Source organism: Anthonomus grandis, chromosome 8, assembly GCF_022605725.1.
Source record: "Anthonomus grandis grandis chromosome 8, icAntGran1.3, whole genome shotgun sequence".
NCBI classification, from domain to species: domain Eukaryota; kingdom Metazoa; phylum Arthropoda; class Insecta; order Coleoptera; family Curculionidae; genus Anthonomus; species Anthonomus grandis.
The window spans coordinates 27,143,930-27,168,905 of record NC_065553.1 but is presented as its reverse complement, the minus strand read 5'-3'; the positions used below and the strand labels follow the sequence as shown (position 1 = coordinate 27,168,905).

At 33.8% G+C, this 24,976-nt stretch overlaps 1 protein-coding gene across 4 annotated transcripts in view; it reads left to right on the top strand.

Moving 5' to 3' along the window:
* The window catches only part of LOC126739392 (E3 ubiquitin-protein ligase MYCBP2), a 714,511-nt gene that overhangs the window by 113,780 nt on the left and 575,755 nt on the right, over positions 1-24,976 (top strand). For all 4 annotated transcript variants that reach the window (XM_050445054.1, XM_050445056.1, XM_050445053.1 and 1 more), the window contains exons 25-29: positions 11,837-12,031; positions 12,121-12,240; positions 12,295-12,381; positions 12,441-12,578; positions 12,637-12,815. In XM_050445054.1, coding sequence (XP_050301011.1) covers positions 11,837-12,031; positions 12,121-12,240; positions 12,295-12,381; positions 12,441-12,578; positions 12,637-12,815 — 719 coding nt within the window. The remainder of the gene's footprint in view (positions 1-11,836; positions 12,032-12,120; positions 12,241-12,294; positions 12,382-12,440; positions 12,579-12,636; positions 12,816-24,976) is intronic.

Here is a 24,976-nt window from a genome sequence, read left to right as displayed (position 1 = left end):
ATTAACTGGGGGCAACTGTCGTAAATCACCGCAAAATATGACATGCAATCCCCCAAAATTGTTATTTAAATTTTGACTAACTGCTCTTAGTCGACTATCAACTTGTTTTAAAATATCATAGCTCATCATGCTGACCTCTTCAATAACAATAGTAGTTATTTCATTAAAGTCACAACGCATGTTATGTAAAAGATACTCTCTTATATTTGCGTTTCTTTTAGCATTAATATTTATATTAAAAGCAGTGTGTACTGTAGTACCGTCAATATTTACAGCAGCTTTACCGGTTGTTGCACAAGCAATAAAAGCACATTTGGTGGTATTATGTCGTAAAGAAAATCTATTTGCAGTTTCAAGCAATAATTTTAAAACAAAACTTTTTCCAGTGCCAGCAGGTCCAGTAAAAAAAACTTGTAATGGACAAGAATTTTGCTCATGCGATGTATAAGTCAACCGATTAATAAATTCCAAAAGGAATGTTAATTGTTTTAAATTAAGACGTCGATTAGCCAAACAAAAATCTGCATGAGACATCACATTTTCCACTCGTCTGACAACACTAGTTCGAATAATGGAATCTAAATCAATATTATTTACATCAACTTGATTCGGTCCTCTTACAAAATCCTCATCTTGTATAGATTTAACCAGAGGCCCCACAATTGCTGGCTGATCTGTAAGAATATCTTCCATTTTATTGTCAAATTCTCTTGAAATTGTAACAATCTTTTTTAATGATAAACCGCTATCATATTCTTTACATTTTTCATGTATCTGATTAAAGTTGCTATCGTAAATGCCTATATACATATCATTGTTCAAAAGATCTAATTCCTCATTACCAAACGGCCAAAATAGGGTAACCTTTCTCTCTTGAAATTTAAAGGTTCTCTCGTGTTATCATATGCTCTCCATTTTAAAACTTTTGGTAATTTTCGTTTCCGATATTTATCAGAATCTTTAGATGTTTTCTCACTGATGGGTCTACTGTTTTGAAAACTCACATGTTCATCAATAGGATCGTCTTCGCAATCCTCCATGAAAAACGGCATGTTTTCATGTTGTTTGGAACGTGTTTGATCATACCAAGCCACAAAATCAGCCAAACAGATATTTTTTAAATTGGTCGGTCTTTGTTCATATTTCTGAATAATGTTCAATTTCCAGATATCAGTAGAGTAATTTTCGATATTCTGTTCATTCATTTGCTTCAATGATTTCTTCATTAAAAATCTTTCCATTGGATGCTGTGTAGGTATGGCTTCCACTTTTCTAGACGCTTCAGACATGGATAATCGTAACAAATACCAAGCTGCTTCTTGGGCACACATTTCTACATTATTTAATGCTAGTTTACCCAATTCTTTCATACACATCTCATAATCCATATCTGGATATTTATCACGAACTTTTATTAATTCTCGATGAGGGGAACTAAAGCCACGCTCACTTTTATTCACATATTCGGCAACGTAAGCAGCACAGGAATATTCATCTAATATAAACTGAACATCCATATTTGACTGCAAAGCTTTCGAAATACATAGATTAAATGAACTGATCCAAATGTCTTCAATCCCACGTTTCATAAAAATCGAGGGTCGATGAATGCCATATCGAAGAATGTCCAAATACTCATCAAATGACTCTAAATAAAATTTTTGAAGGAATTCCTCAAAACTTGTCAAAGAACCCACCTCTAAAGCTTCATGCATTTTTTCAAATAACAAAACTTTTGAGTTATCCTTATTAACTGGCAATACCGGAATTAATACCCTAGTTTGATCCATTGACCAAAATGGTGCCCCAAAACGGCATTTTTTTGTATTTTTTTGTAGCATATATGAGTATGAGCATGCGTTTGTAAATTCCTGGGGCTTGAAACTAAACATTCTTCGGCTGAGGCAATACTATCAATTAATGCAATAGTTTCCGGTAAATGTTCATCATTTAATAACTGTGCCTCGTGGGAAGGTGGAGCGTTTTCAAGCCATAATAACATATGACAGCGTGGACTACCTCTATGCTGAAATTCCACCCTACGAAAGTAATCTTTTAAATAATATTTTCCAAATGGGCCATCTCTCTTTTTTTTTAGAGCAATCATGATTGTATCTACTAATTTGTTAAAATATAGGCAACAAATAACAGAATCATTGTTCACTAATTCCGCTTTAGCACTATTAGACATAATATCAAAGATACTATCGTCAATGTTATCTTCATCGTCTAAATTTTGTTGAAATTTATAGGCGCATTTTAAGAGTGGCTTCCAATGTACCTTTGATGCACTAAGTGTTACAAATACAGTTGGTTTTCCGAGTTGACGCATCATACAAAATAAGTCCTTTTTCTTTGACTGCCAATATTGTATCGAATTAGGTATATTTTTTAAAAACGACTCATTCTTTTCCATGCTTTCTTTCACAAATTCTGGATCTAATAAATCTTCTCTTGTAATATTTTTTACCTCATGGTTATTATTGCGAAACAATACTTGAAATTTTTGAATAATTCACAAACGCATGATTTTGGCTGCCATGTAAAGAATGTGATTAGGGGTAACACCACGTCTATCTCTTTTACGGATTTCACTAGTTGCCATCATATAAGGAGTTAAATTAATTTTAAATTGTCTTTCATGTCCGTAATAGATAGCAGGAAATGATAATTCCTCTGCATCAGCGTCAAAAGATAATGCAAACGGTTTGTTTTTCTGACCTGGGGCTAAATGTAACACCATATCTTCCCCCCAAAAAATTGTTTGCTGTTGCATGTTTAATAATTGCTCAGTTGTTAAAATTTTTTCTTTACGCGACGAAACTACGTCCATCATGTCTTCTTGACTATTCCTTATCTCTAAATGCTGGTCGTAAAATATTTGATTTTCTTCTGCAAAATCATAACCTTCATGTATACCCAAGAATGTGTTATTAATTTTAATATCATATTTTCGGTATAATGGCGTATCTTGTAAATATAATAACCATCTACGCAGAATAGCTTTTGAGACACATCCAGACAAATATGCCCCTTTTTGAAGAATATGACGCTTTATTAAAACTGTCACTGTATATTCATCGTCAACATTTCTGGGCAGGGAAGTTACCATATTATTTACACTGACAGGAACATTTATTATTTGACACACCATTTTTTGACTACCAGCAAAATAGTGAATTTTGCGAATTTGCAGAAAGGGTAAACGGGGTGAAATTAAACGCTCAGCAATGGGATTTAAGGGGGGTAAGTCAGACGTAATAGGAGGATGAACAAATCCATTAACAGTGGCCAGTTGAGGAATCGTTTTTTTACGGGATAAAGTGGAATAACAGTTACGACAACACTTATAAAATTTGCATTCATCCTCGATACTCGAATGCATTTTTGGGTAGCCAGCTTCATAAAGAAGGGGAAGAATATCCTTGGTTATGGAGCAAATATCATTAGTCCACCAAATTCGGTCACATATACGACAGAATTCGTTTAACTTATTACTATAAAATTTAGTGTTCATAAAATGCTCTAAATATAATGTTCTCTTTTCAAAAATTTTTGTATTTGTTGGATTTAAAGTAACTATTGAATTATTGAGATATTCTGAAAAGTTCAAAATATCTGAATCAAAAGACTCACAATTACCTGTTTTATTTGGTGCTTCCCTGGCTTCTTTCTTTTCTATGATGATACCTGATGAACTATTGGTAGAACCTTTTCCCCGTGATTGGATTTTCCGTTTTTCCTCAGATCGTTGAACAGAAAAGACATCTTGGAAAACAGAAACACCATCAACTGTAGTATTGGGATTCAAAGAAATTATTTTATTCAACTTTTTTCGTTGCCTATATTCCCGACAACGTTTAGCGTTTAAGGCAAGTTTGACATTGTCTTGCTTCTTATTATCAGGTTGACTTTTATTAAGTGCGGTAGCACCGCTAGTGCTTGGTAATGAAATATTAGTATTAATTACTTGTTTTTGGAAAGTCCCACAGTTTTCTGCATCCAAAGAAAGTAAAACAGTTTTAATATGTTTTTTCTCAGTATTTGCATTTGACTGCACACAACATTCAGCATTTGACTGTAACTCGACAGCTTCCTTTTTATCTTCTATAAGAGTTATTTTTCTCTGCTTGAATGGTAAAACTTTTTTGTTTTCATTTTTTACAATATTAAGTTTCCGTTTCTTTCACGGCAATTGATGTGAATGGAGGGACATTCTGGAAGTAAAATAGTTTATAATTTATTTACATTAAAAACATTTAGTCAAAATCGTCGAAAAATAAACAATTTGACAGGTAACTTTAATTCTAAAGTGCCTTTATTTTATATTTCCATAAATAAAAAGTGTGCATTCGACAAGTACAGTCTTGCCCAAAATAAGTTTACTCATCAAATTTTTATGTGGTGGAACTTAGCTAGAGATTCAGAAACGAAAATCATGTTTTTACAGTCGCCCAGACAAGTTTTGTTTTTGACATTTTGTTTTTTGTAATTGTGATAGCACTAAATTGCATTGTCATCGGAAATATGAATGTGTCGGACATCTGGAAGTTGGTCAAATTTGATTTCCAAGATTTGACCCAAACATACATAATTACATACATACATACATACATACATACATACATACATACATACATACTTACATACATACATACATACATACATACATACATACATACATACATACTGACATACATACATACATAGGTACATTGCAAGTTAAATAAAAGCTTTTAAAAACAAAAAAAAATTAAAACCAAAACTTGTCTGGGCGACTGTAAAACATGATTTTCGTTTCTGAATCTGTGGCTAACTTCCACCACATAAATTTTTGGTCGACAAACTGTCAATTTGCTAGCTATAAATTATTATATCTACCTATACTTTTCAAGTGGTCAATTTTTATATTCCCCATGACACCAACATAGAAAGCTCAACTACTTCACTAAGGACTTACCTATTTTATTTTCACTTATTTTATAAAAGACCACCCTTGTTTGTAATCCTCGTATCAATAATTGACACACACACACTTTTATTTTCGAATACACAAGTTTTTTAGTAACATGTCTTGTCGAAAGGAACAAATAAAATAAAAGAATCCTGAATATAACACGCACCCTATTCGCTTCATGGCTTATAAATCGAATATCACATAATATTTCTCTCACCTACATACTTGACTTAAAACCCAAACCTCATTGCGGCCTTCGAACGACCTTGCTCTATTCCCTGATCAACGCCGACATCGCGTTGATGAGGCAGGTCATTGAACCCGGACTGTTACATTTCGTTTTGTAGCATGTCGTTTTTTCAAAGACGGGTCCCATATACGTGCGCCCAGAAGTATTTTCAATACTAAAAGACATTTCGGCCATTTGTAATATTAGTTACTTTAAATTAAAGTAAGAGTTGTACTCTCTCAAGTGCTCGAATTTTAATTACTTTTAAGTTCTTCTTATTACAATTACTTACTTCTCTTTGGCGGCTTCATGCGTTCCACCCTGCATGGGTGCTCTGACTGCGGGTAAAAAGCAGTAAGGACCATAATCTGAAAGAGTGTAAGTGCAGTGAGAAGAGTTGTATAAATTGTGTTAGACTAAACAAGCAAAATAGGCATGAATCACCAATCGATCATTACGCCTATAACAAGGATTGTCCGGTATAGGAAGGTTATCTTTCAAAACTAAGATCTAAAATTAATTACAACTGTTGATTTTTGTTTTTTTTAAATGGTTAGGAATGCGTCTTCTTTGTTTAATATTGCCAATACAAATGTTAGATCTATTTTGTTTGGCATTGCAGAGCTTAATAATTTAGTAACTGATGTATATAATATTATAGGAGTATCAGAGACTTGGTTAAATTAATTTATCTCATCCAATAATGTATCTTTTACCCGGCTATTCATTTTATAGGAAAGATAGAGTTAACATGATAGGTGGTGGTGTGGGGGTTTATGTGAGGTCCGTCATTCCCTGTGAGATTGTCAACATTGAGATCGATGTAAGTTTTGAGTTTATTTTTTTAAAACTAAAACTAAATATTTCTAGTGTAGCATTGATTATGATTTATCGTCCTCCCCACTGACTTTTCAATTATAATGAGTGATTTTAATATTGACATGCTTAAGCCAGATTCATTATTCAATGTTCTAGATGTTCACGGATTCATTCAACTTATAAATGAGCCTACACGTATAACTAATTCATCAGCTACATGTCTTGCTCTAATTTTTATAAGAAATATTTATCACAATTGTGGCACTATAATTTTAAATATAAGTGACTATAACTATATATCATTCTGTACTTTAGATATAAAAATAGAAAAACGGAAGCAAAAAATGATTAGTATCCGTTGTTTTAAGAATGTTAATTTAATTTATTTTTTAAACTGATTTGCAAAATATTACTTGGGACCAGTTATTTTACATTAAAAATATAAATTCCAATTGAGGCACAAAAAAGTTGGTTATCATGTTTCTGTATCGCTCACCGTTTACTGTAACGTTCTGACCATCAGCAATTCTGCTTGTTTACATAGTCATTTAACCAAAAGTGTGCTTCATCACTGAACAAAATTTTCATATGAAATCGTGGATCAACAGCAATCTTTCCGCCCATTCAGCTAATGTACGGCGCAAAAGATGATCCTGGGGTTTCAATTCCTGGATAACTTGAATTTTATATGCTCGCAATCTGAAATCTTTGCGCAAAATTTTCCATAAAGTGGATGAACATATGTTCACTTGTTGAGAACGACGACGAATTGTGACACATTTGGATCATTATCAACACTATGCTACACAGCAGCTATCACTTGTTGCGTGCGCACTGTACGGCGTCTTACGGGATACGTATTATCGACTAGAGTAAAAGTATTGCGAAAACGATCAACAGTTTCTCGAATTAATCTCTCTGAAGGACGATTATGAGCACCATAAAACTCACGTAATGCCCGATGTGTTTCTCGAATAGAACCATGCCTTTCAAAATAAATTTGAACAATTTGGAAACGTTGCTCCGGCGTGAGTCTGTTTATGATGAATTGCCAAACCAAACTAATCTAAAAATAACCCAGAACTGTCAGGTCGGCTGTCATAAAAACAAATTTGCCAAATGAAAGTTCTCCGGCTCTAAAAAAAACACCCTTTATTTATGGAGACGTTCGCAGTGAGTACGGGTACAAAATGAATATTCTGAATCTACCTATTTAATCTACATAATGTTCAGCTTGCAACAGACTCCATCAATTTTGATTTAGAGCAGATAATGAATTTTTCCAGTGAACATAATTTGCGGATAAACCCTATTAAAACTAAAGTTCTATTGTGTGCGGGTCGTAATCAACGGCATAACATAGAAAATACACTTAATATTATGCTTAATAGTACTACTCTCACTTTTTCAAATCACGTAAAAAAAGTTTTCTGAATCCTTGATTATATCTATCATTAATTATTGTATATTTGTGTATTACCAATGTCTAGATAGAATAACGCAAAAGCGCTTGCAGCGTATCCAAATAACATGTTGTCGTTTTATTAATAATCTTAGGAAATACGACCATGTATCTCAAGCCAAACTTCAACTCAAATGGCTAAAAATTTTGGATATATTTCAGTTGTATTTATTAGTATTTTTGTATCGCCCTATATTTAAAACATGCACACCTTGTCTTTGTGTGAAAAGGTGATTTACGGGACTGAAGTTCATGGTCGTAATATATTGTTTAATACACTTTCAATGACACGTCACACTACATCAATGTTTGAACGTTCTTTCACCTATCAAGCTGTGATTCTATTTAATCGTTTCAGGCCTAATTTTCATTTTACCATTTATTGTTATCTAATATTATATAAAGATCGTTCGTTTTACAGATGTTCTGGAACAAGTTGAAAGAAAGAAAGAAAATGTGCTATATTACGTAAGAATAATCTTGTGTATAAGCATTCTACAAGCTAAAAAAACAAAACAAAAATACAATTTCAAAAATTGACAAAACAATGAACAAAATTAAACACAAGAAGACAAAACTTTTTGAACATACTTGAATTAAAGATAACTAAATAAAACAATCAATTACTAAATGAAGGTAAACTTGTTGACAAAACTAGAGAAGAAAAAAGGAAAAAAAAACTTTCCAACATGTCCAAGGTTAAAACTTATCATTAAAAAAGTCATCCAGGTTATAATATGCCTTAGCCAATAAAAGCGCTTTTAATTCTCTTTTAAATTTCTTAACATCCAATATATGTCTAACACATAGAGGAACATGATTGTAAACTTTTTTACTTATGTAAATTAATGAGTTTTTAGTAAGGGAAGACGTAGGAATAGGTAGGGGAACATCATTTACACAAGTCAAATGGCCAGTGTCAGAGGGTAGTTTGGGAATTTTGTGAATAAGAGCAGCTGTTTCTAAGATAAAGAGTGAAAAAAGAGTTAGAATTTTTTCAGAAATGAAGAGGGGTTTGCAAGAATCTCTTAACTTAGCAAAACACAGGTATCTAACTGCTTTTTTTTGAATAACAAAGATAATGTTAAGTAGCCCCTATTGGTTAAACCCCAAAAAGGCAAGCCATACCGAATATGAGATTCAATAAGTGAAAAGTACACTGAACGTGCAACCACCCCTCCCAGCTCTTATTTTGCTATTCTTACTGCAAAACATCCAGAAGATAATTTCCCAGCTAAATGTAAAATATGATCTTCAAACCGAAGGCGACCATCAATGGTAATTCCTAGCAACTTGCAGCACTCTTTATTCTGCAAGAGGGAATTTTCGTCAAACATCAGACCCTGAACATCGCACTTAAACCCCATAATAGACGTCTTTCTTACATTAAACACGAGCCTGTTGGAAGCACACCACCCTGATAAAATCTGAAGGTCTTCAAGGATACAAGTCTTAATATAATCAGAATTTTTATGGCTCCATAGTATGGTGGTATCATCAGCAAACTGAACCACCTTGCCCTGCAGTTTCAATGAACTCAAGTCATCCACATACAGTAAAAATAACAGTGGTCCCAACACTGAACCCTGGGGAACGCCGCATTTTAGGGATCTAGAAGCAGACAAACACCCAGAAACTATAACCTTCTGAGTACGATTTGATAGATAGGACTCAAGCCATCGCAACGCTACGTCCCTAAAATCATATTTATCGAGCTTAGATAACAGTATTCCATGATCCACACAGTCAAATGCTTTGGATAGATCACAAAACACTGCCGCCGATGACTCTCCAGAATTCAAGGAAACATAGACGCTTTCCAAAAAGCTAAAAACAGCATCATGAGTCCCTTTACCGGCTTGAAATCCAAACTGATTTGCAGACAAAATGCCATTATGATGTAAAAAGGACAAAATTCTGCTTTTTGCAAGTTTTTCAACTATCTTAGAGAGGATAGACATAATAGAAATGGGACGGAAATTACAAGGCTGATCCAAATCTCCACCCTTATGAAGAGGGATAACCACTGCCTCTTTTAAACATGAAGGAAAAATGCCAATATGTAAAGAATTGTTTATGGCAGAAACTAAAGCATTTAAGGCTGAATCAGACAAAAAGAGTAACAACCTCGAAGATATCTCATCAGCTCCAGATGATTTATGGTTTTTTAGGCGTTTGATTTCATTTTTTACTTCAGTAAGATCGACAGGATGAAAGAAAAATGAATCCTCAACCGACACTTGTTGAAGATAGTGTAAGGGATCAATGTTACTACGAATGCCCTGTAGCAAGATATTAGGTATATCACAATAATAGTCGTTTAAAATGTCAGGTCTTAGCTCCGGTTCAGATACTTTTCTATGGCAATGTCTAAAATCATTAATAATCGACCAACACTCTCTTTGCCTATTTGATGACATATTTAAGCGATCCCTATAATAATTAGATTTTGCTTTAATTGTCTTTCTATACAAACTACGGTAGTTCTGATTATATACAAGGATATTTTCATTTGTGGTAAATTTGCACAATTTAGTCAAAAAACGGAGGTTTTTAGCTGAAACTCTAAGGCTACAAGAAGTTTTCGTTTCTTAGTTTTAAGCCTCATTTTAGGAAAGCACTGATTGATCTTATCACACAGAACTTGAAAAAATAAAGTAAGTGGGTCAGAAGCCGTTTCAAGTGTATTCCAATTTACCGAAGCTGTAGCAGCAGAAAAAGCATTGAAATTTCTCCTGCTGAAAATTCTTCCCATATAATGAGATGAAGATAATATAATATTATATGGCATTTTAGCAAGAATAGCTTCATGGTCGAAAATACCAGATGGGAGTACTGTGCATAAAACGTCATTAAAATTTGTACAGAAATAGTCAATTGTAGTTGCAGATGAAGAAGTTATTCGTGTGGGAGAAAGAACGTGCATTTTCAAGTCATAAGAATTTAAAATACTTAAAAGAGAAGTACGTGGCAAGGTTTCATCAGGGTAGTTGATATTAAAGTCACCAGCCAATATAACCTTAGAGTGTAGGGACAACTGGGATAAAAAAGAATCAAGTTTGTCCAGAAACAGCAATATCTCCTGTAGGTGGCCTATAAACACAAATAATATAAAAATTAAAACGCTTACAAAAAGAAAGAGAGAATTCAAAAACATTCTCTAACAGAAGATTATCCTACTTATCAATATAACAAAAAGTCGTTTTAATTGTTTGCCTTGCCAAGATCATGGTTCCTCTATGTATAGATTGTTGACGACAAAAATTTGATATAGGAACATAATCAGATATTAAAAAACAGAAGTACAATATCAGGAAAATTACATGTGTCTACTTAAGCTTTTCGAAGAGCTAATTTCAATCTTACTAGTAGAATATGAACATGAATGAGATTCAACCTTCGTGGACATGTCTATAAAAAAAAAGAAGAATTCAATTCACGATCAGTAATCAGTTCAGACTCATTAATTTGATGATTCAAAGACAATTTATTCGATGAAATATTAATTTTAAAATATTTGAAAATATGTGCATGTAATAATAATGCCAAGTCTGAACCAAAGTTACTGGCGTGATTAGACTCTAAAATCCCATACAGATTAATATTATTTGCATGAAAAATACGATAAAGGGTCTTATTACTATTATAGATAACATTATGGTTTAAATAAGTATAAGGGCTTGTCATCACTAAAGTGTTTGTATCAACATGATTTTGAATTAAATTTTTTTAAATTTCTCCCTTGGTCCAAACGTAGCTCCAAATCGGCATATCCATTGTTTTACTAAAACGATAGCGACAGTAGGGACTTCCTGGTTTAGAAGAGGGCTTGCCTTAACCCATTTGTTGAAGTGGTATATTACGACTACGGTGTAATTGTTTCTGTTTCTGATTCGGGAAACCTATCAGCAACATCAAAACTAATTTTTTCAAAGGGACTTCCCATATTATAGTGGCGCATCAACGCCGCCTGTTTTCACTGTAGCCTATTGCTTCCCACACATACGTCGCATTTCCTGTAACATTTCCTTACGTCTGCCTTCCTATTGACCCAGTAAAATCTTTTCCTCACCTTTTATTTATTATTAGACGATATCTCTTGGTTAGAACCGGGAATCATATAATACAAACCTAAATATACAGAAAGAAAAAAATCAATCCGAAGCCTGCTGAATATCCTGATTAGAAAGAGGGCTACTAGTCCCTACTTCATAGTCCCTACTTTCAATTTTCTCCGTCCGTTATCTTAACTACTCTAGATGATGAACTTTTCCTAAAGAGAACTTTATTTGAATGAACCCAAACGTTCTGGTATCCATAAGTGCACTTTATTAAATATCTCGATATTAAAAACCACTTTTCATTTCAGATGGAATCAAACTACACAGGCCTCACATGGACATGGACGGACGTCCTCGAACGACTAATTAATTTAGTATCCGACCCAATAGTCCGGATATTACAAAAGCAAACAACCGTAACGCATTCGGAACTATCCAAGTACTGCTGCCATTTACTGTCCAGGGTTTTAGCCGAATTAGTTCATCAGTGCAGCTCTGTTGATGTAAGGAAAACATTAAAATTCATCTTAAACTATTATACTTATTACTTATAAACCACATAATTTAATTTACTGATCTCGCATGCTGCCAGGATGATTTGCAAAACACTTGCGGAAGAATTTTGCACATGACTCCTTCTAGATTTACTAGAACCAACCAGTCAAGGACCTGGAACACCGGAAATGGATCTCCAGATGCCATTTGCTTCCAGGTAGGACAGTATGAAAAAATATTTTACACAAAATGACACCTAATATCCTTTTAGGTTGATAGAGCGGGTATTTCTATTGTGGGTGTAGGCATTTATGGTGGTATCGGTCATTATGAGTATGAATTGGAGTTGCTTGAGGATGTAAGTCTAGTTAAAAATGTTTATCAGATGGACATTTAATTCATTTTTTAAATTATTAGACGAGTTTGAGTACATGTTTGGAAAACCACGCGGCTGACAGGTGGAACAGTTTGGAGGTTATTAGAGGTTCCTTTGGTCCAGAGGATTTCGCTCCTGATATTGTTGAAATTAAGTTTGATCGGGCCGTACCTATAAAAGTATAAAAGTTGATTGTAAAAACGTATTTTTTTTTATTGTTAAGTGGTGTTCTTGCAGGAAAATGTGAAATACGCTATAAGGTTAAGGAATCATGGCGGCAGGACTAACAACGGTGATGGAGGACTCAATTCGGTGAAAGGTTCTGATAATACCACGTTTACTTTTAGTACTTGTTCGATAAGTTTTAATGGAACGACACTTACTAGAGGTCAGATACCGGTTTTGCTTTACTATAGGTAAGATTAAATCTTTTTGAATTGGTTTTTTATGATTAATGGGTTGGAAGCAAGGGTTTAAAGCATATTTAAGATGATTTTATAATCTATAATGATAATTTGTTTAACCATAATAAAAAGACCAAAGATTATCAGTGTGCACTCGACTGATGAACTTAAAAATTATAGTAAACTTCCTGGAACTGTTTAATGGAAAATTTTTAGGTCTAAAGTACTTAAAGCAAATTATTATTGACATTCGAAATTATTTTCTATTTTTTTTGCAGGCAATCCTTCTCTTTTATGATTTTTTTTCCAGGACCTTAGAACATTGAAAGACTAGAATTAGCATTGCCGTGGAACTATAGTCAGTTTGTTTGCTTGCAACATCTCTGAAGCAATTATGCCAAATGCTCATGTAGAAATGGCAAAAAAACACATTTTATAATATCATAAAAATTTGTCACTTATTTTAACAGGTGTCAAATAATACTATGCCTCTTTAATAAAATATGAAGCATTTTTTTCATATAAAATAAGATAAGATACTCTATAAAGAAGTCAAAATTCAAAGTTAAATGCATGTAGATAACGTCCCTATATTAGAGAAAAAGGCAACAACATCGCAACGTCGCTCGATCGCATTGCAGATTCCACCTTGTGTCGGAGATCTTTACCAGTGACGTGAAAAAATATTTACATGATAAATATTTATTATATTTCGTATTGCCGTTCTCAAAATACAATAATTACACTTGTAGTACCAATTTTTTCTGAGCTCTGCAGCACGAATTTTAAAGCAAATTCCCTCCGTCCCTGGGTCTCCGGTTCCCTGCCGATGCGCTCGATCACTCGGCATTACTCATTACAATTTTTTTAAGAGCAAGATCTAGATCTGGTAGGGAAGGGTAAAGGGAGGGATTGTAATTCTTCGATCGGTAATAAGGTAAGTCAATTGATCTTTAAATTATATTTCGTATTGCCGTTCTCAAATTACAATAATGTCACTTGTAGATGTTTAAAGAGAAATAAGATCTAGATCGACGTGATGTCTACATTCTGACATGACTGTGACATGATCTGACTACATCATGACAGAGGTTTTGGATAACATCACATAACCAAAAAATAGAAAAATAAAGATCTAGAATAACGTATTTTATTAAAGAAGAACATATATATAGTATATATAATAAACAAATTTTATAATAATATTAATACAATAAACCTATTTTTTAAATCGTTTTACACGTTTATACTTTTATTAAGTATACTTCTAGCAAATAATGTAGAATCAGAACTCAAAGGGCGATTATAAAAAGTGTTAAATGTGTTACTTTTTTGGGTCCATCCAGAGGCCTTCCTAATCACTTCTATCGAAACTCTAGCCCTATAGGCTGCCGAAGTCGCGGCCTGTCTTGTGTTGTGACTGGAAAAATAATTTATATCCACTCCGCTCTCAGATAATGTATTCTTAATCCATTTACTAATTCTTTGTGTGGTTGCTGGATGAACAGGCTTGGCATAAGTTAAATTAACCAATCGTCTCCGTTAGACCTGTGAGTCTGGGTTCTTTATATATATTCATCAATGACTGAAGCTAAACATAGTGAAGGATTTTCAGTAAAGTATGGAACAACCAGCAAAGGTTGACAATTATTACGACTTGATGTCTTTATTAAATCTGGAATTTTAATTTTTAGCCTATCGCTAAAATAAGCAATATTTTTAATTCTAATTTTAGACAATGTCTGTATTCTATGTCCCGTTACTAAAGCAAGTAAAGTTACTAGTTTACAGGTCAATTTTGGCATCGGTACCTCCGGTAGAGGGTATATTTTTGCTAAATAGTCTAGAGCTAAAGAAGGGTCCCACGTTATTTGATATTTAGGTTGATGAGGTTTCTGTCTATATATTCCTTTTAAAAACCGTTTGAAAAAGATTTTTTCTTTAGCTATCAATGAAAAAACAAAAGATAAAGCGGAATATTGTAAATTTAAGGTAGAGTATGATGCTCCTGTATTATATTGTTCCGTTAAAAATAAAAACAACGTGTCTAACGAATAGTTATATGGAGATTTTGATTGTGACATACAAAAACTCCACCACTTACGATAATAAATATTGTATTGAGTAAATGTACTTGGCGCCAGAGAAGATATGATAGGTGAGATACCTAATAGCGGAATTCCTCTACGGAGGAAAGCCTGCCTGACAAAATCCCGGCCTCCAGGGTAAGATGCCGCCACAAAGAATATTTCTGCCTGAAAGGGGAAATTAATAAGGTTTCACTTGGTTGAAAAACTAAAGATTTATTTAACAGTAATCTTTGATATAGAGCGTACCACGGTTGAGAATTCCATCGAGGAACTACTAAAATACCTTGAGCTTTCTCATCAATTATTTTTCTTAAACATTTAGTAATTAGGCAAAAAGGTGGAAAAGCATAAAAAAAATCTTTTTGCCATAGAAAGGTAAAAGCATCCACTGTTAAGGAATTCGGATCAGGTTTTCATGAAATATAGCGGTTGCATTTCGTATTTAATTTTGTTGCAAATAGATCTATGCTTGGTGTTCCGAACTTAGAACAGATAATGGAGAAAACCTCAGAATTTAAAGAATATTCTGTGTCAATATTTTGTAATCGAGATGCCCTATCCGCAAAAACATTTTCTTTAGTATTTATATATGAAGCATGTAAATATAAATATTTCGGTCTTCACACCATGTCCACAACTCTCTGGCAATATTGTTCAATTTTTTGAATCTTACACTCCCCATGCGGTTAATGCAGGATGCAGCCCCTTATTAAACGAAAGACATTGTATCCACCATTTTAAATCAGTTTTCATATAACAAAAGACTTACCTTTTGTTGTGGTAAGGATAATAATAATTCTCGAGAATCATATAAAAACCCCAAATATTTGCATTTTTGCGTTGGAGTAAAACTCTTTTTCATATTTATATTAAATCCTAAAGAAACTAAAATATTTTTTGTAAACTGGGAATCAGTGATTGCTACCTGCTCTGACTTACTAATAATAATTATGTCATCAAGAAAGACCACGCATACGATACCGTGACTTCGAAGATATCGTAACATTTTTGTGAAAATGTATGAAGCAGTACTGAGTCCAAAGGCAAGACAGTTAAATCTATAATATATGTTATTGTTTATAAAAGACAGATATTTTCTATGTTTCCAATAAATTGAGATTAAAAAATATGCGTCTTTAAGGTCTATTGTGGTAAAAAAACAATCTTTAAATATTAAGTGTAATACTGTCATATAATCCTCCATTTTAAAATGGGAAGGCCTCAAGAAGGTATTTAATTTTTTTAAATGTAAGATAAATCTAGAACTACCATCTGGTTTTGGCACAAGAGAATATGAGGAAATAAACTGATTAACTTGTGGACTTGTAGCAGAGATTGCACCTATAGCTATTAATTTAGATAAACTGTCCTCCAACTCTTTTGCGTTACTTGAGTTTAAATCTGGGTTTGGTATGTGTAATTGAACCGGCTTTTTTATAAAAGGCAGTTTATAGCCTTTAAGACATTGCAGTATATCCTTTTCACGAGTAAGCAGCGACCATTGATTAATATACTGACTAGACCGGCAGTCACCTGTGATAATAATGGCTGTGCAACGGCGGTCAGGTCCTCCTCCATTGCTATAGTTGATGTTTCCCTGGATTCAAATACACGACCGGCTTCGACAACTGATGATTCCCCCTCTAATGTTGGTATTGCCATTTCCGTGGGTTGTGGCTCGCCTCCTCCTCCTTTCTGTAACGAGGTTTCACCGAACGTTGGCGGTACTGAAAAAACTATGAATTTCTTCTTGAAGATCCAGCAGCCTGTTTCGATGATAAAGGGCGACGAGACGAAGTGGGAACTGTAGTTCCTGTACGAAGAATCTTAGGCTTCTTTTTAATAGACGCGCCAAGTTTCTTTGCTTCAGAAGAGCACTTTAGTTTTTCAGTGAAATTCTGTCCAAAAAGGAAAGAATCTATAGAACAAGTTTCCAAAACATCTTTGACGGCGTCGTCCAAACATGGAACCATTAAGTAACTTCTATGTTTCGATAAAGAATGAAAAGCATCGGCCACAAGTTTCATTGGTTCTCCTAACTTCTCCAACTCCTCGTGGGAAGAAGATGGCGTGTCTGATTTTTTAAGCTTTTCATAAGTAACATTTAATGGAACAGCTAGTGCACTTATAGCTGCTGCTAATTGGCTCTGAAAATTTGATAAGAACATATCCTGTCTTAATATTGCAGATGTAACACAAGATTTGATTTCCGGATTTATCTCTGGTGGTTTCAGAGCCTCACATCCTTTTAAAATTGGATATTGTTCTAGAGTAATCTTACGTCGTTCTGCATCCAGACCCTTTGAAAGAAAAACTGAGAGTAATTCCGAAATATCGGAATGTACCTCTGCTCCTAAATTTTCCAGAGTTTTCTTTTCCAGTAAAGCCCATAAACCGTTAGGTGGCTGCACCTGACCCGCTTTTGAAAGAGTGGCAAGGGGACAGGTCATTTCGGCGTTCTCATCGTCACTTTGAGACCCAATCGAAACATCCGAGTCGCGTATGGACAAATAAATCCGTAAGAATTTATTGACGCCTTCTCTGATTAAAAAATGTATAACCAAGATAAGGCGAAATGTTTACGAATAAGCGATAGCGTGGCGTGGCCGGCTTCGCTATGCAACTCGATATTTTTATGATATTTTGTTCATTGAAACTGCACAAAAAATTTGAGTATAATTCAGTGGTATTATAATAAGAAAACAAAACATTCCTGTGGGAAAATTGTTTTCATGCAAACTAACAAAAAAGGGATGAAAATGCACAAAATTTTGTATTTATTCCAGTGGGAATATTAGGAAAACAAAAATACCAGTGGGTAAATTGTTTTCAGGCAAACAAAATAATAAAGAGGGGTCAAACTGCACAAAAATGTTATATATTCCAGTGGGAATATTACGAAAACAAAAATACCAGTGGGCAAATTGTTTTCATGCAAATAATTGTATTGTATATTTGCAGCAGTTCGTTATTTCTAATACGTATGTTGTGACAAATTCTAAAAAAAAAAAAAAAGAAATATTAAGAGACTATCTACTTACTTGATTCCTCCAACAATTCTTGCAGTAATTCCTGCAACTTTTTCTTCTTGGATTTGCGATTTTCTGCCATTTTCACCACTTTTACGCGTAAACGAAAAAACCCGTCGTCGCAGAGGACAAGAAAAAATTGTAATGAGTAAAACGGCCCACAGACGCTGCAATTTGTTGGACTACCGATCGTACAACAGGTTGCACTGTAAATCGTATAGACAGATCGTACAAAATTTTGCCCACAGACTTGCAAAAATTCCAAGCGATCGGTAGTACAACTAGTTTAGTATGTACTAGTTTACCATGGCACCAACTATCTCAAAAAAGACTATAGCTGCTTTAGTAGTCGCGTTGTTTTCGGATGATACTAATGAAGTTAAAAAAAAAGAAAAGGCTGTGGTGTAAAAAATGGTTACTTAAAAGGCATATTTATTCACATATGAATTTACTTAATGAAGTTTATTAAATAATTTTACGTCATGAGAGATGCAATTAGTGCGGAAGAAAGATTAACTGTTACTTTGAGATATTTGCCTACTGGAAATTCCTATGAAGACCTTAAATTCAGTACAGCTATATTACCTCAGTCTATAGGTCAAATCGTTCGTGAAACCTGCCGAGCTATTTATGAATCACTAAAAAGAGAATACTTGAAGGTAGGTAAAGCCATGACAAAGTTGGAAACAGAGCATTTATTTTTATATTAAACTCAAATAACATTATATCAAAATATTCAACTTTGTACTACATGTTTTTCTGAGAACCAAATTCACATGAAACAAAAAAAACATTTGCATGAAAATAAAGAATCATTCATTGTAGTCACTGGGTTCGAAATGATTAATATAGTTTCTGATATCTGACGTTGTATTAGAATGTTTGGTAAACGTAGGATTTTGGATCTGAAGTGTATGATAGGTGTATTCCTGTGGAGTTGTAGTATTGTGTGTACATTTTCATTTTCATCATTATTTGTATCTCTAATCAACGCAGTATGAGCTAAATCCATCAAACGCTGTTTTTTTAGTTCACTTTCATTAATCGTCTTATAGAAACTGTTCTCTTTTGATATTTGGCAATGGTTCTGCAGGATAAAGTTGTACTAGATAGTGGTGTTAAGGTAGTCTTCTCCTTTGCCGAAGTTCCTTTACTTCCCAAATCAGGAGGAGAGTATAAAGGCGGCGATGATGAAAATCGTATTTCATATTCCCCCCGAGTTGTCGAAAACGTGTTTGGCATCCTAGCATCGGGTTTTAGAGTTTGTTTACAACCTATTGCTACAAGTGTTGAAACAGTAGATGATATCGTCCTTGCGTGCTGTGCACTTCACAACTTTTTGAGGAGGTTATCAAAGAAAAGCTACGTAACAGAAACAACTGTAGATTTTGAAGACACAATCAGTGGCGCGGTTGTGCCGGGGGAATGGAGACAAACTACTAATTTACTAAATTTGGAAAAAATTGCAGCAACAAATTTAAGTAATGCCTCAAAAAAAGTAAGAGATTCTTATAAAAACTATTTCAATACTAATGGAAAAACTACATTTCAAGAAAAAATGATTTCATAGGTAACATCGTAATATGTAATTTTTATTATTTATGTGAATAGTTGTTATTCTTATCCTAAAATAAACTGAAGTTGGAATCTACTTACTGTGTTATTACTTTCCGATACTTCATCTTCGTCAATCGCTCTTTCTTTTCTGCCACTTTCTGATTGTGATGTAAACAGTAGCAAATCATAGTACCAAAGTGTCGGTTCATATAAAACATCTGTGCCTATGCCTGTTCCTTTCCAATCTTGTACCTTGAATCAATACCTGTTTTATCTAGGAACATTTAGATAAGAGCCTATTATGATACTCATTTTCGTTTCTTTGAGTTATGAACTGAGTCTTATGCCGCACTAGTATTGTAATGTATTCAGTTTATCGCATCACTCAACGATGCCAACATGAGTAGATAATACCTAATTAAAGTCGTTAATAAAATTTTCATATTACATGTGTTGTGTGTGGTAAGCCTTCATTACAGCACTCGTATGAGTGGTAAGGTTACTAAATAATAAACTCTTACAGCGCTAGTAATATAAATGACTATTATTGAAAGTTATGCTAAATGACATTGAAAATATTATATATTATTAAAAAAGGAAAATATCAAGGAAAGTTTAAGCCACAACTTCACTATAAGAACGCGACTTTGCTGTTAACAGTATACTCCCACAGGGTGATTAAAAGTTTTGGAATACTTTTCGTAATGTTATTCTTATGGAATCCTTTGCTCAAAAACTTTTAATCACCCTGTATCCCCACAGGGGATACAGCAAAATTGCGATCTTATAGTGAAGTTATAGCTTAAAGTTTCCTTGATATATTTTTTTTTTAATTTTCTTGATACATACCTCAATTATTAAAAGACATATAGCTAATTTTAAACAAAGCATTTTTGTATTGGCTCTTATGGAAAACATAGAGGTGTTCTATTTTCAAAGTCACGTAGTATATATCTAAAACTTTGCCCGATTCCTAATTTCGAAGATAATAACTACTTATAACTTACCTTTTTCAACTCTCTTCGGAAAGCTGTACTCATATTATTAATTTTCTTCTTTAAAAGTTCCATCGTTGCTGTTGGGTTCATTTCTTTTAATTTTCTTAAGAGAATTTCGTAACTTGCGTTACGTTTATGTTTGTTAGAATAATCATTAGATCTGACATAAACAAGAATGCTGTTGATAAATTTTTATACATTCCGTCCAAAAATGCCTATTGTTTTCCACGATTTTATAGGACAATATCGCTACACAATGTATCAAAATATTGACAATTTTGATACATTGTGTACAATAAAATCGTGTGAACAAGTCGGCAAAAGACACACACGTTCAAACTTATCGTATATCCAACCGAGTTGTACGACAGATTTTTAAACATGCTATACTTCCGTACGATTCAACCGCGTCGTACGATTGGTTGAACTACAATACCACACACGTTGCAATTATCGTTCAAACGGTTGGACCAACCAAGATTGTACAACTTGTAGTACAACAAATTGCATCGTCTGTGGGCCGTTTAATGCCGAGTGATCGAGCGGCATCGGCAGGGAACCGGAGACCCAGGGACGGAGGGAATTTGCTTTAAAATTCGCGCTGCAGAGCTCAGAAAAAATTGGTACTACAAGTGTAATTATTGTAATTCTTCGAACGGCAATACTCATATAATTCCGATCAATTTTCCTTAAGGTAAGTCAATTGATCTTTAAATTATTAATAGATTATCCCTAGAATGCATGCGCCTGGGTAAAATATACCCATACCACAGATGCCACTCCGTGCGGAGCTATTTACATCTGTGCCCATGCCTTTTTCTTTGGTCCGTATCTTTGTGAAACGCGCGAATATCCGCCCCCCACCTATAGTACCTTCCTAAAATAGATTATTCGTCAGTTTCGTTTCGGTGACCATCGGTGCCGGACGCTTAAAATTTTTTTGTCTGCTATTGTTTTTGGCTGGGTAAAATTTACCCATAGCTCGAGCGGTTACGTTCTAGTTTTTAAGTGTTTTGTTACCAACAGGTAAGTGTTATTTTTTTATTATTTAGCTGATGTCTGCATTGACATATTTTTTGCAGGCATAATATTATTCTAACAAATGGATAAAAAAAACTGAAGATCAGTTGCTAAAATGGTACGACGAGTTAGAAAGTGACCAAGGCGAAGATATTCTAGGAGGTCAGGAAATAGATAAAGAAGATGATCTACACATTAGTGATCACGACTCGGCTTCAGAGGAGGATCCTTTTGAAGAAAATTAAGCAATAATGAACATACCTGATGATATTCCCCTTTCCAATTTTATGCGGAACTATGTCGGACGTGACGGAACTAAATGGAATAAAGATCGATCAAGTCAAAATGTGCGGACGCCTAAACACAATGTAGGTAACTGATCGACACAAACCAGGAGTACGTCCTGAAGCGAAACATGCAAAGACGCCTCTAGAATCTCTTAGTCTCTTTTTATCTAATGATTTGCTTCAAAAAATTGTAGATTACTCCAACATTTACATTGATAAAATTAAACGCCTTGCATACAAATTTACATGAAATAAAAGCCGTTATCGGGCTTTTGTACCTGGCTGGAGTTGCTAAGTTGTCACATGTCAACATATACGATTTATGGGCAACTGATGGTATGGGTTTGGATATATTTCCTGCTGTGATGTCGATATCTCGATTTAAATTTTTGATGAGATGTCTGCGTTTCGACAATATTTTGGATCGCCAAGAGCGAAAATTAGAAGACAAATTAGCTCCAGTTCGTGACATGTTTGAAGATTTTATTCAAAAATGTCAAAACATGTACACCGTATCAGAGAATGTGGCAACAGATAAAATGTTAGAAGCCTTCCGTGGGCGATGTGAGTTTTGGCAATATATCAAAAATAAACCGGCCCGTTACAGAATAAACATTTTTGCCATGGTTGATTCAAAAAACTTTTATACATCTAATTTGGAAATATATGCAGGTAAACAGCCTCCGGGACCATACTATCTTGATAATTCGGCATTTGAAGTAGTGAACAGGTTGGTTTTTCCTATTTCAGGTACGGGACGTAATGTGACCATGGATAATTGGTTCACTAGCATTCCTTTATCCGAAGAGTTAATAAACAGCCATAACCTTACCATGGTAGGTACAATAAGGAAAAATAAAAGAGAAATACGAGTTGAATTTTGCTCTAAAAAGAAGAAGTCTGAAATTCCTTGTAATACGTTTGGTTTCAAAAATTATATAACTTTGGTTTCGCATACATCACTGAAAGGAAAATTGATTTTACTACTCTCGACAATGCACCATGATGATGCTATAGATCTCGAAACTAAGGAAAAATTAAAACCTGAAATTATTACTTACTACAACAAGACAAAAGGCGCTGTTGATGTTGTAGATGAAATTAAAGGATCCTACAATGTTTCCCGAAAAACCAATTGTTGGCCACTTGTAATTTTTTTTTCAGTGCTAAATATAGCCGCAATAAATGCGCAAGTAATTTATGCAGAAAATGTGGGCAATACTGTGGTAAGAAGAAAGTTTCTGAAGGAGTTGGGGCTTTCTTTTTGTCAAGAACACATGAAAAACAGAGCAGCAATCACTACGTTGCCAAGAGACTTACTCCAAAAAATAAGGAAATATGCTGGATTTGAAACCATCGATAACGTTCAAATAGCAACTGGTATCAAAGGAAGATGCGCCATCTGTACAAACAAAAAAGACAGAAAAACTACAATTTGTTGCTACAGTTGCAAAATTTAAATTTGTCTAGAGCATCAATACTGTTTTTGTGAAAATTGTGCAAAAAAAAATGTTTCTTAGATTATAAGTTGAAAATTTAACGTATCTATAATTTAACTTTACGCCAATATAAAAGTTTTTTGTGTATTTAGTTAGTTCTATTTACTTGTATTACCTGAAGGTTTAATAAATATTTGAAAAACTTTTTTGTTTAAATATGGGTAAATTTTACCCATCGCGAGCGTTTGCGTCTGAAAACTAGGGCGACCTCTGTAGGGTTATGGTTCAAATTATATGTATACAATATTACCGTTTATGCGTTTAACACTTTATGCGTTTTTTTTAGCTTACTTTAGTAGAGTTTAAGTTACTTATCTAATAAAATGCATTTTTATGAAAATTAAATATTATAGATTTCTTTTAGAAGTTTTGATTATTCGACACACAAAACACTAAAATGACTCAAACTTTTTCCATTTTTAACCAAAAACTAAAGAAAAAACACAGAACTGCACAAATTCCGAATGTAAACACAAAGCCGTTTGTCAAGATGACATTACCTCTTGTCTGCGGTGTTGCTATTTCAAATTTTTTAGAAGCGGGTTTAAGAATAAAGATGTTAGTAATTTTTTTTTGCTTTGAAGTTGTTATTTTTGCGTAATAACATATATCTATTTCTACTTTTAATTTTTAATCCAAAATCTAACATCAATAAACTAAATAAATAATATTATATACAATATACAATGTTGATATATCGCTGAAAATTTCCTCTTTTGAAAATGCGTGTAAACTTGACAACAGAGAATCGATAAATTTGTTTGTAAACAAAAAACCCCCTTGCCCCTGTGCACATGTTGGAATCAAACAAAGTTGTTGTTTACTAATTCTAGCCTTTCAATTTTCTAAGGTACACACTAAAAATGGTGTTCATAGAAGAGGTTTGAGCTTCAACATGAGCACTCATTTCAAAGTTTGAATTCTCAAAAACTAGTAAGGTTATTCTAATGAAATAAAAAATATAATATTCATATAACACACATACAGGGTGTTCATTTGAAAACTTCCCACCACGGATTTATCGAAAACCACTGTTTAAAAAAAACGCCGAAATACGTCAAAAGGTTTGTCAAGGGGGACAACTTTCTAACCTAAAATTACTTCACCCCCTTTCACCCATTGCCCCCCAGGGTCATCCCCTTAAAAATTTTATTATTTTTTATTACTCGATACTTGCCATTTAAAGGCAAGGGCAGAAAGTGAAAGGGGGTGAACTAATTTTAGGTTAGAAAGTTGTCCTCCTTGACAAACTTTTTGACGTATTTCGGCGTTTTTTTTTTAAACAGTGGTCTCATCTCATCAAGCGTAACTCACTACTCACACCTCTATCAAATTTTCTCATTCCATTAATTAGCCTTACACAACAATTTTGAATGTACTGTATTCTTTTTATATCACTTATCAAAAGGCAGAGGCCATACAAAACATCACAGTAAGTGAAATGGGACAATACAAGACTGTCACATAAAACTTTTTTTAGTTCCTTATTAAGGAGCTGCCTCTTACTATAAAGTAGCTTAAGGTTAATAAAAGCTTTTTTAATACATTGATCAATGTGCTCAGTGAACCTCAACTTAACATCTAATAAAACTCCAAGATTCCTAGCCACATTACTACAATTTATTAGTTGACCATTCAATTTAATCTGAACAAATTTCTCATATGTGTCTCTGGAATGCAACCTACCAAAAAG